At 41.0% G+C, this 15469-nt stretch overlaps 2 protein-coding genes across 3 annotated transcripts in view; one reads left to right on the top strand and one right to left on the bottom strand.

Moving 5' to 3' along the window:
• The window catches only part of LOC138765348 (zinc finger protein 112-like), a 106670-nt gene that overhangs the window by 23646 nt on the left and 67555 nt on the right, over window positions 1-15469 (bottom strand). Inside the window, exons 2-3 of the transcript XR_011358556.1 lie at window positions 13633-13748; window positions 4294-4374 (exon numbers count right to left, since the gene is read on the bottom strand). The gene's annotated coding sequence lies outside the window, so the exon portion shown is untranslated. The remainder of the gene's footprint in view (window positions 1-4293; window positions 4375-13632; window positions 13749-15469) is intronic.
• Window positions 1-15469, top strand: part of LOC138765360 (polymeric immunoglobulin receptor-like) — a 47167-nt gene that overhangs the window by 17504 nt on the left and 14194 nt on the right. For both annotated transcript variants that reach the window (XM_069942412.1, XM_069942404.1), the window contains exon 2: window positions 9496-9849. In XM_069942412.1, coding sequence (XP_069798513.1) covers window positions 9496-9849 — 354 coding nt within the window. The remainder of the gene's footprint in view (window positions 1-9495; window positions 9850-15469) is intronic.

The following is a 15469-nucleotide window of genomic DNA, read 5'->3' as shown; positions in this document are numbered from 1 at the left end:
AAGAAACAGGACCGCCAGGGTGGTGATCTCTGGTTTGCTACCTGTGCCAAGTGCAACTGAGGACAAAAATGGAAGGTTAAGAAAAATGAATGTGTGGCTGAGGGGCTGGTGTAAAGGACAGGGTTTTGGCTTCTTGGATCATTGGGATCTCTTTTGGGGAAGGCATGACCTCTACAAGAAGGATGGATTACACCTAAACCCAAAAGGGGTCAATATATTGGCAGCTAGGTTTGGAACAGCCGTCGGGTGCGGTTTAAACTAATTTGTCAGGGGGGTGGGAACCTGTATGATAGGGCAAAGGACAGGAAAGATAAAACAGGAAAAGTTAGGTAAGGCAGCGAAAGTAAAAAATCAGAAAGAGCAAGGAGGGTGAAAAAAGCAAATTTGAAGGCTTTATATCTTAATGCAAAAAGCATTCGGAACAAGGTTGATGAATTAGCTGTGGAAATTGAGATGAACAAATATGATTTGATTGGGATTACAGAAACATGGCTGCAGGGTAGGCAAGCCTGGGAACTTAACATCCCGGGGTATACGATATTTAGGAAGGATCGGCAAGAAAGAAAAGGGGGTGGGGTAGTATTGATGGTGAGAGAAGGGACCGACATGATTGACAGGAGGGATATTAACTCAGAAGATGCGGAATCTATATGGGTAGAACTGAGGAATAGCAAGGGGCGGAAAACGTTAGTGGGGGTGGTATATAGGCCTCAAAATAGTAGTGTAGTGGTGAGGGAAGGCATTAAAAGAGAAATTAGAAAAGCGTGCAATAAGGGAACAGCCGTCATCATGGGAGACTTTAATTTGCATATAGATTGGACTAGACAAATTAGTAAAAATACAGAGGAGGAGGAATTCCTTGAATGTTTAGGGGACGGTTATCTAGACCAATATGTCGAGGAACCAACTCGGAAGCAGGCCATTTTAGATTGGGTATTATGCAATGATAAGGGGCTAATCAATAATCTTGTTGTACAAGGCCCTTTGGGTCGGAGCGATCACAATATGATCGAATTCTCACTCGACATGGAGAATGAAGAAATTAAAACCGAGACTAAGGTCCTGAATTTAAATAAAGGGGATTATGATGGTATGAGACGGGAGTTGAGTAAGATTGATTGGGTGGTGTTTATGGGGGAGTTGACTGTGGATAGACAATGGAAAGCATTCACAGATCTAATGGAGAAATTGCAAAAATCGTTTATACCGGTTTGGCATAAAAATAAACCAAAAAAGGTGACTCAACCGTGGATAACAAGGGAAATTAGAGACAGCATTAGATCTAAAGAGAGAGCATATCAATTGGCCAAAAAAAGTACCACAACCGAAGACTGGGAACAGTTCAAGATGCACCAAAGGAGGACAAAGGGATTAATCAAGAGAGCAAAAATAAATTACGAAAGTAAGCTTGCGGCAAATATAAAAACCGACTGCAAAAGCTTTTATAAATATGTCAAGAGGAAAAGATTGGTGAAATCCAGAGTAGGTCCTTTGCAGTCGGAATCAGGGGAATATATAATGGGGAATAAGAAAATGGCAGACCAATTAAATTCTTACTTTAGTTCTGTTTTCACAAGAGAGGATACAAATAACCTCCCAAGGATGTTGGGAAACATAGAGACTAATGCAAGGGAGGAACTGAAAGAAATCAGTATCTCTAAGGACATGGTCTTGGGGAAATTGATGGGATTGAAGGCAGATAAATCCCAAGGGCCTGATAATCTACATCCTAGGGTACTTAAGGAAGTGGCCATTCAGATAGCAGATGCTTTAAGAATTATTTTCCAGAACTTGATAGACTCAGGATCATTACCCATGGATTGGAGGGTAGCTAATGTTACCCCACTATTTAAAAAGGGGGTAGAGAAAAATCGGGGAATTATAGGCCGGTGAGCCTTACATCAGTAGTGGGCAAAATGATGGAATCCATTATTAAGGATGTAATAGCGGAGCATATGACTAGCAGAGAAGGGATCGGACGGAGTCAACATGGATTTACAAAAGGTAAATCGTGCTTGACAAATCTATTGGAATTCTTTGAGATGGTGACAGGTAAAATAGATGGGGGAGAGCCAGTGGATGTGGTGTACCTGGACTTTCAAAAGGCCTTTGATAAGGTCCCGCATAAACGACTGGCTTCCAAAATCAAGGCTCATGGGATTGGGGGCAAAGTATTGATGTGGATTGAGAACTGGCTGGCAGGTAGAAGACAGAGAGTTGGGATAAATGGCTCGTTTTCTGAGTGGCAGGCGGTGACCAGTGGGGTGCCACAGGGATCTGTACTGGGACTCCAGCTGTTCACAATTTACATTAATGATCTGGATGAGGGGATTGGATGTAATATCTCCAAATTTGCAGATGGCACTAATCTAGGAGGGGTTGTGTGCACGGAAGAAGGGGTCAGGAAGCTCCAGTGTGATTTGGATAAATTGAAGGACTGGGCAGACCCATGGCAAATGCACTACAATGTGGCTAAATGTGAGGTTATCCACTTTGGTAATACAAACCGGAGGGCAGATTACTATTTGAATGGCAATAGATTAAGAGATGGGGAAGTGCAGAGAGACCTAGGGGTACTTGTACACCGGACTCTGAAGGCGAGCATGCAGGTACAGCAGGCGGTTAAAAAGGCAAATGGTATGTTGGCCTTCATATCAAGAGGGTTTGAGTATAGGAACAAGGATACCTTACTGCAGCTGTACAGGGCCTTGGTGAGACCCTACCTGGAGTATTGTGTGCAGATTTGGTAACCTTATCTAAGGAAGGATGTTCTTGCAATGGAGGGAGTGCAGAGGCGATTCACCAGGCTGATACCTGGAATGGCAGGAATGACTTAGGAGGAAAGATTGCGCAATTTGGGATTGTACTCGCTGGAGTTTAGAAGATTGAGAGGGGATCTCATTGAGACCTATAAAATTCTGGCAGGACTGGACAGAATGGATGCAGATGGGATGTTTCCAAGGATGGGAAAATCCAGAACCTGGGGCCATGGTTTGAGGATAATAGGCAAACCATTTAGGACCGAGATGAGGAGGAATTTCTTGACCCAGAGGGTGGTGAATCTGTGGAATTCATTGCCACAGAGGGCAGTAGAGGCAGGTTCATTAAATCTATTTAAGAGGGAATTAGATCTATTTCTTCAGTATAAGGGTATTAAAGGTTACGGAGAGAAGGCGGGGACGGGGTACTGAACTTTAAGATCCAGAATGATCTCGTTGAATGGTGGAGCAGGCTCGAAGGGTCGAATGACCTACTCCTGCTCCTATCTTCTATGTTTCTATGTTTCTATGAGCGGACTCAAAAGTTTGGGTCCAGTGCCTCAGTCTGTTTACTGTTCTAAAAAAGTCATGTGGTTTTGCAAGCAGAGAGAGAGGAGACCAAACAGGCGTTCTCTAAGAGAGGGAGAGACAATTAGTTTCTGCGCTCATGGGAAGCTTACAACTCGTTTAAGACCCCATTTTGAAGATGGGTTGTGAGTTCTGAGTTCAGCCTGATGAAAACCCTTGTGGTCCTTTCAAGGGGAAGTGGCTGGCTAGAGTGTTTCACCTGAAATAAGGGAAACTAAAGGAACTCTGTGGTGACCTGCAGAAGAAGAGGTTATCATTTGGAAAACCCTGATGGGGCAAATTTCTTCAGCAAGACACTCAAGTAACTGATGGAAGTAAATCAGCTTGTGTCCAATGAGCAACGAATCTCTCTCTGAAAACCAACAAGAACCTTGCCGAGCAGTAAAAATTATTTTAAAACACCAAAGCTAAGTGAAAATTCAGAAATGTTAAATTCTGTGCACATTATAAGAATTGCCTGATACCGGTGAACTTGGACGAGTGAAAAGTGTGATTGGAGTGTGAATCAAAGAACTTTTTCGAACTTACTCACACATACACACATTACATACACGTGCACTTAGAATTAGAAGGGGGTTAAATTAAGTTAATAGTAATAATTTAAAGTTTGATTTTTTTATGTTTAGAGAAAATGAAGAACTACTTTTGTTCAAGTAACCATTTGTCTTGGTGAATTTCTATTGCTGCTGGGTTTTGGTCACACAGGAAATGGGAATAGTACGATTCTGGTGTTAGGGTCTCCAAGGAAAATATCGAGCATCCCTTAACCTTCTGCTCAGTTCCTCCATTTGTTTATTTTTTGCAATGATTATCCAACAATAGAACCAGAGGATACAATAGCATTGATGTCGACCCATCTAGTCTGTGTTGAACTATTAGACAGACATATCCCAATGACAAGCAAATGGACCATATTCCTTCATACCCCTCCCATCCATGTACCTACCCACATTTTTCTTAAATGTTGAAATCGAGTCTGCATTGACCACTTCAGCTGGCAGCTTGTCCCACACTCCCACCGCTTTCTCTGTGGAGAAGATCAGGTCAGATCAGATACTATTTCAGGATGCTCCTATACTTACTGTCTTTTCAGGTTGAGATGGTTCGATAATGACATATGTTCTAATGAAAATACCTATAGGTTGTCACTTGGTTCTGACGTTAACGATTGGCCGGATGGTGGTGTTGGTGAGACTGTTGCATTGGTTGTCACACAATACTGGCATGATACAGTATGATTAAAAATTGATTTTTATTTCAGTATTCCACATTTAATTATAAAATAGGCTTTGTTTTCGATAAATTTACCCAGCTGAAGGCTACGGTAAGTGGTCCAAGCATGTTCAAGGTAGGCTAAGCTATGATGTTTGCTAGTTGCAGTATTCTTTCCCAAGTTATGATAGGTTTGTCAGAACGTAAGTAGAGAACGATAAAGCACAATAGCACAGAAGCAGGCCCTCCGGCCCATCTAGTCTGTGCCATTTTATTATACTGCCGAGTCCACTGACCTGTACCCAGCCCATCCCACTTCATTCTTCACCCATCCAAGTACCTGTCCAAATTTTTCTTAAATGTCAAAACTGAGTCCGCATTCACCACTTCAGCTGGGAGCTTGTTAAGCACCCCCACTGAAGAAGTTCCTCCTAATGTTCTCCTTGAATGTTCCCCCTTTCACTCTTAACCCATGTCCCCTAGTTTGTATCTCACCCACCTTCAGTGGAAAAAGCCGACCTACATTTAATCTGTCTGTCCCCCTCATCTTAATTTTGCACACCTCAATCAAATCTCCCCTCTTTCTTCTTTACTCCAGGGAATAAAATCCTAACTTATTTAAAATTTCTCAGTTCAAGACCCAGCAACATCCTTGTAAATCTCCTCTGCACTTTTTCAATCTTATTGATATCCTTCCTGCAGTTAGGTGGCCAAAAGTGCACACAGTACTCCAAATTTGGCCTCACAACTTCACCCTAACATCCCATCTCCTAAACTCAATACTTAAATTTATGAAGGCCAATATGCCAAAACTCTTTTTACAACCCTATCCATTTGTGATGCCACTTTCAGGGAATTATTTATCTGTATTTCCAGATCCCTCTGTTCTACCGCACTCCTCAGTGCCCGACCATTTACTGTGTGTGTCCTACCTTGGTTTGACCTTCCAAAGGGCAACACCTCACACTTGCCAGCATTAAACTCCATCTGCCATTTTTCAGCCCATTTTTCCAGTTGGTCCAGATCCCTCTGTGAGCTTTGAAAGGCTTCCTCCCCATCCACTACACCTCCAATCTTTGAGTCATCTGCAAACTTTCTGATCCAATTTACAATATTATCATCCAGGACATTTTGGTCAGTGTAACGGTTAGCGCGACGCTGATACAGTGCCAGTGATCGGGACTGGGGTTCGAATCCCGTGCTGTAGGTTCTCCCCGTGTCTGCGTGGATTTCATCTGTAGGCTCTGGATTCCTCCCACCATTCAAAAATGTACCAGGAGTTGTAGGTTAATTGGGTGTAATTGGGCAGAAATAGCCTGTTACTGTGCTTTACGACTAATTTTTTAAAAAATTAAATATATCATTAATATAGATGTCAAACAACAATGGATCCAGCACTGATCCTTGATGCACATTTCTCCAGTCAGAGTGGCCATCATCTATCACCACTCTCTGGCTTCTCCGTATAGCCAATCTTTAATGCAATTTACTGCCTCACCCTGAATGCCGAATGACTGAACCTCCCTGACTAACCTCCCATGTGGATTTTGATCAAGGCCTTACTAAAGTCCATGTAGACAACATCCACAGCCTTTTCTACATCAACTCAAAGCTCTGTAACATGACCTACTATGCACCAAACTAGTCTAATCAGACTCAGTCTATCTGCAAGCTTTCCTCAACTCAAACAGATGTCACCTGGTATTTGCTACTCCCATTCCAGGAGAAATCTGTCGGCTGTCCACCCTATCCAAGCCTCTCATAACTTTGTAGACCTCTATTAAATCACCTCTCATCCTTCATCACTCCCAAGAGAAAAGCCCTAGCTCTGTCAAGCTTGCTTCATAGACACGTTCTCCAATCCAGGCTTGTTTAATCTTCTTTGGACCCTCTATGAGGTATTTCCACATTTCCTGTAATTAGATGAGCAGAATTCAACACAATATTCCAAGTATGAATCCTTGCACACAGCACCTTTCAGCTGCCCCCCCATCGGGGAAGAGATCCAGGAGGATCAGAGCCAGCCCCACCAGGCTGGGGAACAGCTTCTTCCCACGGGCAGTCAGATCGCTGAACGACCAAAAGAAATGCTCACACTGATCATCCGGGATTCACATTTAAATTTATATTTTTAAAGTTAAATTTAAATTTTAAATTTAGACATACAGCATGGTGACAGGCCATTATGCCCCTTCAGTCCGTGCCGCCCAATTCGCACTGCATTAACCTACACCCCCAGTACGTTTTGAATGATAGGAGGAAACTGGAGCCCCCGGGAAAAACCCACAGTGACACGAAGAGAATGAACAAACTCCTTACAGACAGCAGGGGATTCGAACCGCGGTCCTGATCGCTGTCGCTGTAAAGGCGTTGTACTAACCGTTACACCAACTGTGCCACATATATTCATAAACATTTTTTTTGTGTATCGTGTGTCTGTTTGTGTGTTATGTCTGGTTGTACATCTGCTTGTTTTGCACCAAGGTCGGGAGAATGCAGTTTCGTCGGGTGGTACTTGTGCAATCAGATGACAATACATTTGACTTGACTTGGTACCCAGAGTTTGATAAAGCTGCAACATTACTTCACGATGGTTGAAGTCAATCCCCTGACTAATGAAGGTCAAAACACCTTACGCCACTCGTTCTCAAACTGTTTCTTTCCACTCACATCCCACTTTAAGTCACCCCTGTGCCATCGGTGCTCTGTGATCAGTCAGGGATTGCTTAAGGTGGGATGTGGGTGGGAAGAAAAAGTTTGCAAACCACTGTTTTAATTGTCCCTCATTGACTCGTTATGTGCTCGGTTTCAGAACTCCAAAGGAAATGACAATTTTTCTCAAGCAAAATATTTCAATAACAATTGGGTTTAGAGCAGTTGTTCTCAACCTTCCCTTCCCACTTAGCAATCCCTTACCAATCATCGACCGCCGATGGCACAGGGATTATTTAAAGTGGGATGTGAGTGGAAAGAAAAAGGTTGAAAGCCACTGCCTTCGGCTGTCTTAACCACCTTATCAACGTGCAACATGGCAAGAACTTCCTTGGCCTTGACTACCAGATGCCAGCAATAGCCGATGGAGGGGTAGAGCTTGGAAACAGGCCTTTAACCCAGCGTGCCAGGCTTACAATCAACTTCCTGCTTACACCATCCCTTTTTCTCCTCAATACGTTCCAATCAACTGCCCCAGTCTCTCCCACATCTGGAGCAATTAAGGACTCTTACTCTCAACATTATTTTCTATTGTTTATTTTCTGTATGGAACAGTCAGTTTGTTTACATGTCTTTATTTACATTTCTCTCTTTTGTTTATGTAATCTTTCCTCGTGTAAGGTTTTTTTGCACTACCAATAAGTAGAAATTCTGTCTGGCCCTCAGGAAAAAGAATCCCAGGGTTGTATGTGGTGTCATGAAATCTGAACTTTGAACTTTGAACTTTGAATTTTCAGTGAATCCCGTGCTGTAGGTTCTCCCCGTGTCTGCGTGGATTTCATCTGTAGGCTCTGGATTCCTCCCACCATTCAAAAATGTACCAGGAGTTGTAGGTTAATTGGGTGTAATTGGGCAGAAATAGCCTGTTACTGTGCTTTACGACTAATTTTTTAAAAAATTAAATATATCATTAATATAGATGTCAAACAACAATGGATCCAGCACTGATCCTTGATGCACATTTCCTCGTGTAAGGTTTTTTTGCACTACCAATAAGTAGAAATTCTGTCTGGCCCTCAGGAAAAAGAATCCCAGGGTTGTATGTGGTGTCATGAAATCTGAACTTTGAACTTTGAACTTTGAATTTTCAGTGAATCCCGTGCTGTAGGTTCTCCCCGTGTCTGCGTGGATTTCATCTGTAGGCTCTGGATTCCTCCCACCATTCAAAAATGTACCAGGAGTTGTAGGTTAATTGGGTGTAATTGGGCAGAAATAGCCTGTTACTGTGCTTTACGACTAATTTTTTAAAAAATTAAATATATCATTAATATAGATGTCAAACAACAATGGATCCAGCACTGATCCTTGATGCACATTTCCTCGTGTAAGGTTTTTTTGCACTACCAATAAGTAGAAATTCTGTCTGGCCCTCAGGAAAAAGAATCCCAGGGTTGTATGTGGTGTCATGAAATCTGAACTGTGAACTTTGAACTTTGAATTTTCAGTGACCTAAAGAAGGCTTCATTAATAAGGGGATTGAGTTCAGGAGTCGAGAGGTCATGTTGCAACTCGACAAATCTTAGGCGAGACCACACTTTGTGTTCAGTCTGGTCACCTCATTATAGGAAGTTACGGAGAGGGTGCGGAGGAGATTTACCAGGATGTTACCTGGATTGGGAAATAAGACTTATGAGGCAAGGATAGGAGAGCTGGGACTTGTCTCTTTGGTGCGTAGAAGGATGAGAGGAAACTTAATCTACAAGATTCTGAGAGGCACAGATAGGGTGGACAGCCAGCATCTGTTTCCCAGGCCAGGAACAGGAAACACCAGAGGACATGAGTATGAAAGTGAAGGGAGGGAAGTTTAGGGGAGATGTCGGGGTACTTTATTTTACTCAGAGAGTTGTGGGGGCCTGGAATGGCCTTGCCGGGGATGGTGGTGGAGGCTGAAACATTAGGGGCATTGAAGAGAGACAGGCACTTGGATGGAAGAAAAATAGAGGGTGACAGGGTAGGGAGGGCTTAGTATTTTTTTTGAAAGGAACATGTGTCGGCACAACATTGAAGGCTGAAGGGCCTGTACTGTGCTGTAGTGTTTTATGTTCTATGTACATGTCTGTGGGATGAGGGAGGAAGCTGAAGCACATGGAGGAAGCCTACATGGTCACAGGGAGAACATGCGAACTCCACACAGATAGTGGCAGAGATCGGGATTGAACTGGAGGAGCAGCTGCCATGCTGCACTTTAGTGTCGGACTAATACCTGCCCCCTATCTTCCCACAGCCAAAGCCATCACAGTGTCTGCCGTGGAAGGGGGTTCTGCTGTGCTGCCGTGCACTTTCACCCATATTCCCGTGTACCCGTACCACATCTTCAACACGCTCTGGTACCGAAGTGACTTGCAGGGTCAGAATCTGATAGCTAACTGTACAAACTCCGATCCTGACTACTCCTTGTGCGACAAAGCGGCATGGAAAGCCGGAGAGAGGCGGATCCAGTTCGTGGGCAACCTCAGCCAGACAGATGCCTCGATCATGATGGAGGGTTTGAGGCAGGAAGATAATGCTCAGTACGTGTGCAGTGTGCATGACCTCACTGGAGTGCAATGGTGGAAAATAATTAAATTGATCGTAAAAGGTGAGGAACAATGCGTCACTTTTGTTTACCAGCGTCTACATATAGAGCAAATGCAAACAGACTTTTTCCACTGAGGTTGGGAGAGATAACAATGAGAGGATATAGGTTAAGGGTGAAAGGGGAAAAGTTTAGGGGTAACATTTGGGGGAACTTTTTTTACACCAGCATATCACATCTGGCCCCGGGGAATTATCAATGATTAGGAAAGTCCAACACTTCTCTTTCCCTCATCCCAACATCGTCCAGCACACAATCCTGTTCCATTCCGATCGCACCCTGATCAAGGCCTTTTTCCCTGGTGAATACTGATTTGGACCTCCCCGACCTCCTCCGCCTCCATGCACATGTTCCCTCTTTAATCCATAAGTGCCCCTACCTTGATTCTCATCATCCTTCTGCTCGTTATATAAGCACAGAACATCTTGGAGTTCTTAATGCTACATGCCAATATGATGGTCCATGCTGTCAAAACCACAGAGGATTCAAAACACATTTATTTAAGTCATGAGGGATATTGATGTCAGGTAGACTACATCGTGCTTGTCAATATCCAATCTCAGTCAAAGATCAAATATTTAAGCCATTTTCTGGCAGCGTATCTAGTACAAATTGATAAACATATCTCGATGAATTCATTTGAGGTTCATTGTTACAAGTCCTGGTTTAACATGTCATTGAGAAATGGAAATGACTTTTTTTATACTTTATTTAAAATTTTGAATATACAATACAAATGAAAATCCTCCTCCCCCCAACCCCCAACACTCACCCTCCTCCCACCCCAAGAAACACCAAAGAAAGAAAGAAGAAGACAGGAGATTTGAAGCATCACAAACGCAATCAAGGGCCACGGATCAGAGCAACATCCCCATGACGAGCCCCAGGGAACTCAACATTTTAAACCCAAACAATCCAAATGAGGGCTCCACACTTTCCACAAAAAGGAGATAATTATCATGTAAATTAGATGTTATTTTTTTCCAATGGAATACGTGACCTCAATTCCATTTGCCATGTCTGCAATCCCAAATCAATCTCATTTTTTTTTCCAAGTAAGGGCTGTACATTTTCTTGCTACAACCATTGTCAATCTTAAAAATGCAATTTGGTACATAGTCAACCTCAATTTTAAACTCAACATTTTAATGTTACCCAATAACAATAATGTTGGATCCATTGGTAATTGAATCTTTAAAACTTTCTCTAAAATTTCCTTCAGTCATGTCCAAAGAAATTTAACACTATTACTACATAACCAAGTCGTGTGTAAAAAAGAACCTACTTCTTTACAACATCTAAGGCTTAAATCTGAAGAAATTAAATTATATTGCTTTAATTTCTGAGGATTTAATACAGCTGATGTATAAAATTATAGTGGACTAATCTATATTTCACAGTGACAATCTTAGTCATGCTCTCCCTACACATAGCTTTCCAATCATCTTGATCAATTATTATTTCCAAATCTTTTTCCCATTTTAATCTCAATTTATGAATATCTAATTTTACTTTTAATAAATTATACATTTCAGAAATAATTTTGTTTACCACCTTCCCGAAGCAAAATTTCTAATTTGATTTTCTTGGTAATCTTAAAGTATGTCCAAAATTGTCCAATAATAAAGCCTTGATGATAACAAAAAGAGTATTATTTGGAATTTCGTATTTTTCTTTCATTCTTTGAAAAGATATAAAATAACCAGCTTCATAACAATCTTGTACAGTTTTAATTCCTTTCTGATTCTATATTTTTGAAAACTTATTATTTAGAGTAAAAGGAAGAAGTTTATTCTGATATAAAGGTGAAAATTTTCACTGTGTACCTATCTCATCATTTATCCTGTTCCGTAATTCAATTAAATGTCTCAAAATAGATGGATCATTATTAATAATTAATAACTTCGTATTCCATTTATAGATAAATTGTGCCATATTTTTCTCACTCAATATTAGCCCATATTAACAGATTATCCAAATCAAACATTCTATTAATAAACCTCAATTGTGCTGCTTTATAAAAATTTTGAAAATTCAGGAGTTGTAAACCTCCCAATTCATATTTCCAAGTTAATTTTTGTTGGGAAACTCTAACCATTTTACCTTGCCTCAAAAATGTTCTAATGATAGAATTCAAATCTTTAAAAAATTTTGGAGATACTTTACAAGGAACAGATTGAAAAAGATATTCAATTCTAGGAAAAACATTAATCTTAATACAATTAACTCGACCTATTAATGTTTCAGGTAAATCTTTCCATCTATTTAAATTGTCTTTAATTTTATAAAATAAAGGTAAATCATTTAATTGATATAAATGATCTAAATTATTATCAATTCTAATACCTAAATTTGATCTGTGTAGCGCTACTAAAGGCAGAACTGCTGAAATAAATTCTGTCCACACCATGCAAGTGAACCAGTACGGTCGTTTATTGAAACCATGCACGTTCATTTTTTGGGGAGGCGACAGGCTCACAGGAGTGATGTCATAATGCACTTCTGCAGCCTGGAACTTCTGCACGGTGGGGGAAAAGCCCCTGTGCTCTGTTGCACTGGCTGTTTTCTATGGCAATTCGGCCCATCGTGTGCGGGGTTGACCCGGTCCGCTACACCTGACCATTTAAATTAAGCAATTTTCTTACATTAAGTATAATCACCATCAACCAAAGGCAAAATCTCACTTTTATCCCAATTAATTTTAAAACCAGATATTTCTCCATATTGTTTCAATCTCTTGTATAATTATCTTAATGAATTTTGTGTTTCTATTAAATAAATCAAAACATCATCAGCAAATAAATTAATCTTAAATTCTTCAGAATTATCTCTAATACCCTAAATATTATCATCCTGTCTTATAACCATATAACAATTACAGTACGGAAACAGACCATTTTGGCCCTTCTAGTCGGCACCAAACCAAGTCCTCTCCTCCAATCCCACCTACCTGCACCTGCCCATATCCCTCCATTCCCCTCCCATCCATATACCTATCCAATTTTTCCTTAAATGACAAAATGGGCCCTGCCGCCACTACTTCTCCTGGAAGCTCATTCCATACAGCTACCACTCTGAGTAAAGAAGTTTCCCCTCATGTTACTTCTAATCTTTTGCCCCTTAACTCTTAACTCATGACCTCTTGTTTCAATCTCTCCTCCCCTCAAAGGAAAAAGCCAATCCACATCAACTCTATCTATCCCCCTCATAATCTTAAATACCTCTATCAAATCCCCCCTCAACCTTCTATGCTCCAAGGAATAAAGACCTAATCTGCTCAATCTTTCTTTGTAATCTAGATTCTGAAACCAAGGTAACATTTTCGTAAATCTCTGCACTCTCTCTACCTTATTGATATCTTTCCTATCATTCAGTGACCAGAACAGCACACAGTACTCCAGTTGTGGGAAAGGTTCAATAGCTAATACAAACAGTGTTGGGGACAAAGAGCATCCTTGTCTAGTAGATCCGTTAATAGAAATTATAATGATGTTTGGCCATTCGTCACCACTCTGGCAGAAGGGTTTTTATAAAGACTTAATCCAACTAATAAAAATTGGTCCAAACCTAAATTTGTCCAGTACTTTAAATAAGTAAATGGCGTAGGTGGGAGATATGAGAAGACTCCTCTCCCAACAGAACTACTTAAAACCCGATTTTTAAAAAAATTGTAAAACAACAGCATTAAAATCTTTTTAAAAAGCAATTATAAGGAAAACTAAAGTATAGAAAGAGAAAAAAAATGACTTTGAAGCAAGCAACAAGTACAGAAGATTTGGGGCCTACCTTGGTAATGGAGCCTGGAGACTTGATTCCTCTTCCTCCGAGATCATCGCGTCAATCTCCGAAGAAGATGCAGGGAACACCAGTGCCACCTCCCCGAGAAACCGAAGAAGATGGCGCTGGAGTTAAAAATGACAGCTTGCATAGGAACATAGGAACATAGGAATTAGGAACAGGAGTCGGCCAAAAATGGCCCATCGAGCCTGCTCCGCCATTCAATACGATCATGGCTGATCTAATTTATGACCTAACTCCACCTACCTGCCTTCTCCCCATATCCCCTAATTCCTCTATCATGTAAAATTCCTCTATCAGCTTCAGCTTCTTGACTCGCAGGATTAACCGCATATGCACGGCGACACAGGCTGCGACTCTACCTGCGGAGGTTGGCCGAACCCTCTGAGCCCAGTACTGCTGGACTGCCGAGGGAGAGGTCTGGACCCTGTAGACGGGTCGAGCAAGTGCTCACATCGACGGAGGAGGAAGAAGAAGAAATTGTTGGGACTGAAGAAAAAGATGCCTTACCAGTAATAGAGGAGGAAGAGACAGTGCTGTACTAGAATAGGCCCTCATTTCAATATATGGTTGACCTTCTGCAATTCCTTATTATGTGGATCCATCCAGCCAATTAGATATATTATCTAAACAAATTCAGACATTATCAAATCAAATGACCCATGGCTTTATGTCTATTAAAGATTAGTTTGAAATAAGATTCAGTAGCATGAAAGGAGAAATGAAAACTATTAAGACTGATGTTTCAAAATGTGCCAAGATGGTAGATAAAATGCAGATTAAACTTCAAAAATTGAAAAAGATTTTTGTAATGCGCGTTGATCCAAACCAAGGCTTTTATTAACTAAAAGGCCGGAGCATATCACAAGTCGGTCGACCAGTCCAGAATGACCTGGTCTGGCTAGGAGCAATCCTTTAAGACCTGCCAGTAGGTGTGGCTACACTCTCAGCCAATCACAGTCATCCTACACGACCATTTGTACATAGACACATTGGTGATAGAATCTGTACCATCACAATTTTCAAGATTGTAATTATAATGTGGAGCAATGGAGCAATGGAAAGATACGGTTGGCAAGGTTGAGGATTCTTTTACTGCTTGGGAAGTTCAGAGAAATGACTTATTTAAAAAAATGAAGTTTTGGAAATCAAAGCCGTAGAAATAATGTGAAGATTGTGGGTTTACCTGAAGACTTTGAAGGCTCAGATCTGGTACTGTTTTTTTTTCAGAAATTGATTCCTAATGTTTTGGGAAAGGAATATTTTCCAAATGGTTGGGAGTTGGGTAGAGCTCATAGACCTATCAGGAAGAAACCTTTTCCAGGTCAACTGCCATGTTCTATTCTAATTAGGAGTCTACGTTATCAAGAAAAAGAGATGATTTTGAGAGTTGCAGTACAGAACATGTTGGTCGGAAATAATAGAGTATTTTTGTTATTCAGGTCTGAGCCAAACTATTATTAAACATGGCAAGGAATTTAACCCAGATATAAATGATGCTTTTAAGGAATTTTATATGAAATTGTACACTTCTGAGTCTGAAAATGATGATGGTAAATTTAATAATCTTTTAGCTGAACTTCAGTTACCTTTTGTGATATTTACAAAAATTATTGAGATGCACTTAAATCTCTGCCAAATGGAAAGTCTCCTGGTGAAGATGGATTTGCATCAGAGACCCCTGGGGAAAGCCCATGCAGACACAGGTAGAACGTTCAAACTCCTTACAGACAGCATGGGATTCAAATCCAGGTCCTGATCGCTGATGCTGTAAAGGCGTTGCACTAACAGCTACGCCAACCATGCCTGTTTAACCTTTCTCTGT

Source organism: Narcine bancroftii, chromosome 1, assembly GCF_036971445.1.
Source record: "Narcine bancroftii isolate sNarBan1 chromosome 1, sNarBan1.hap1, whole genome shotgun sequence".
NCBI lineage: Eukaryota > Metazoa > Chordata > Chondrichthyes > Torpediniformes > Narcinidae > Narcine > Narcine bancroftii.
Note: the sequence above shows the minus strand (reverse complement) of the source record. Positions and strands in the feature narration are given on the sequence as shown.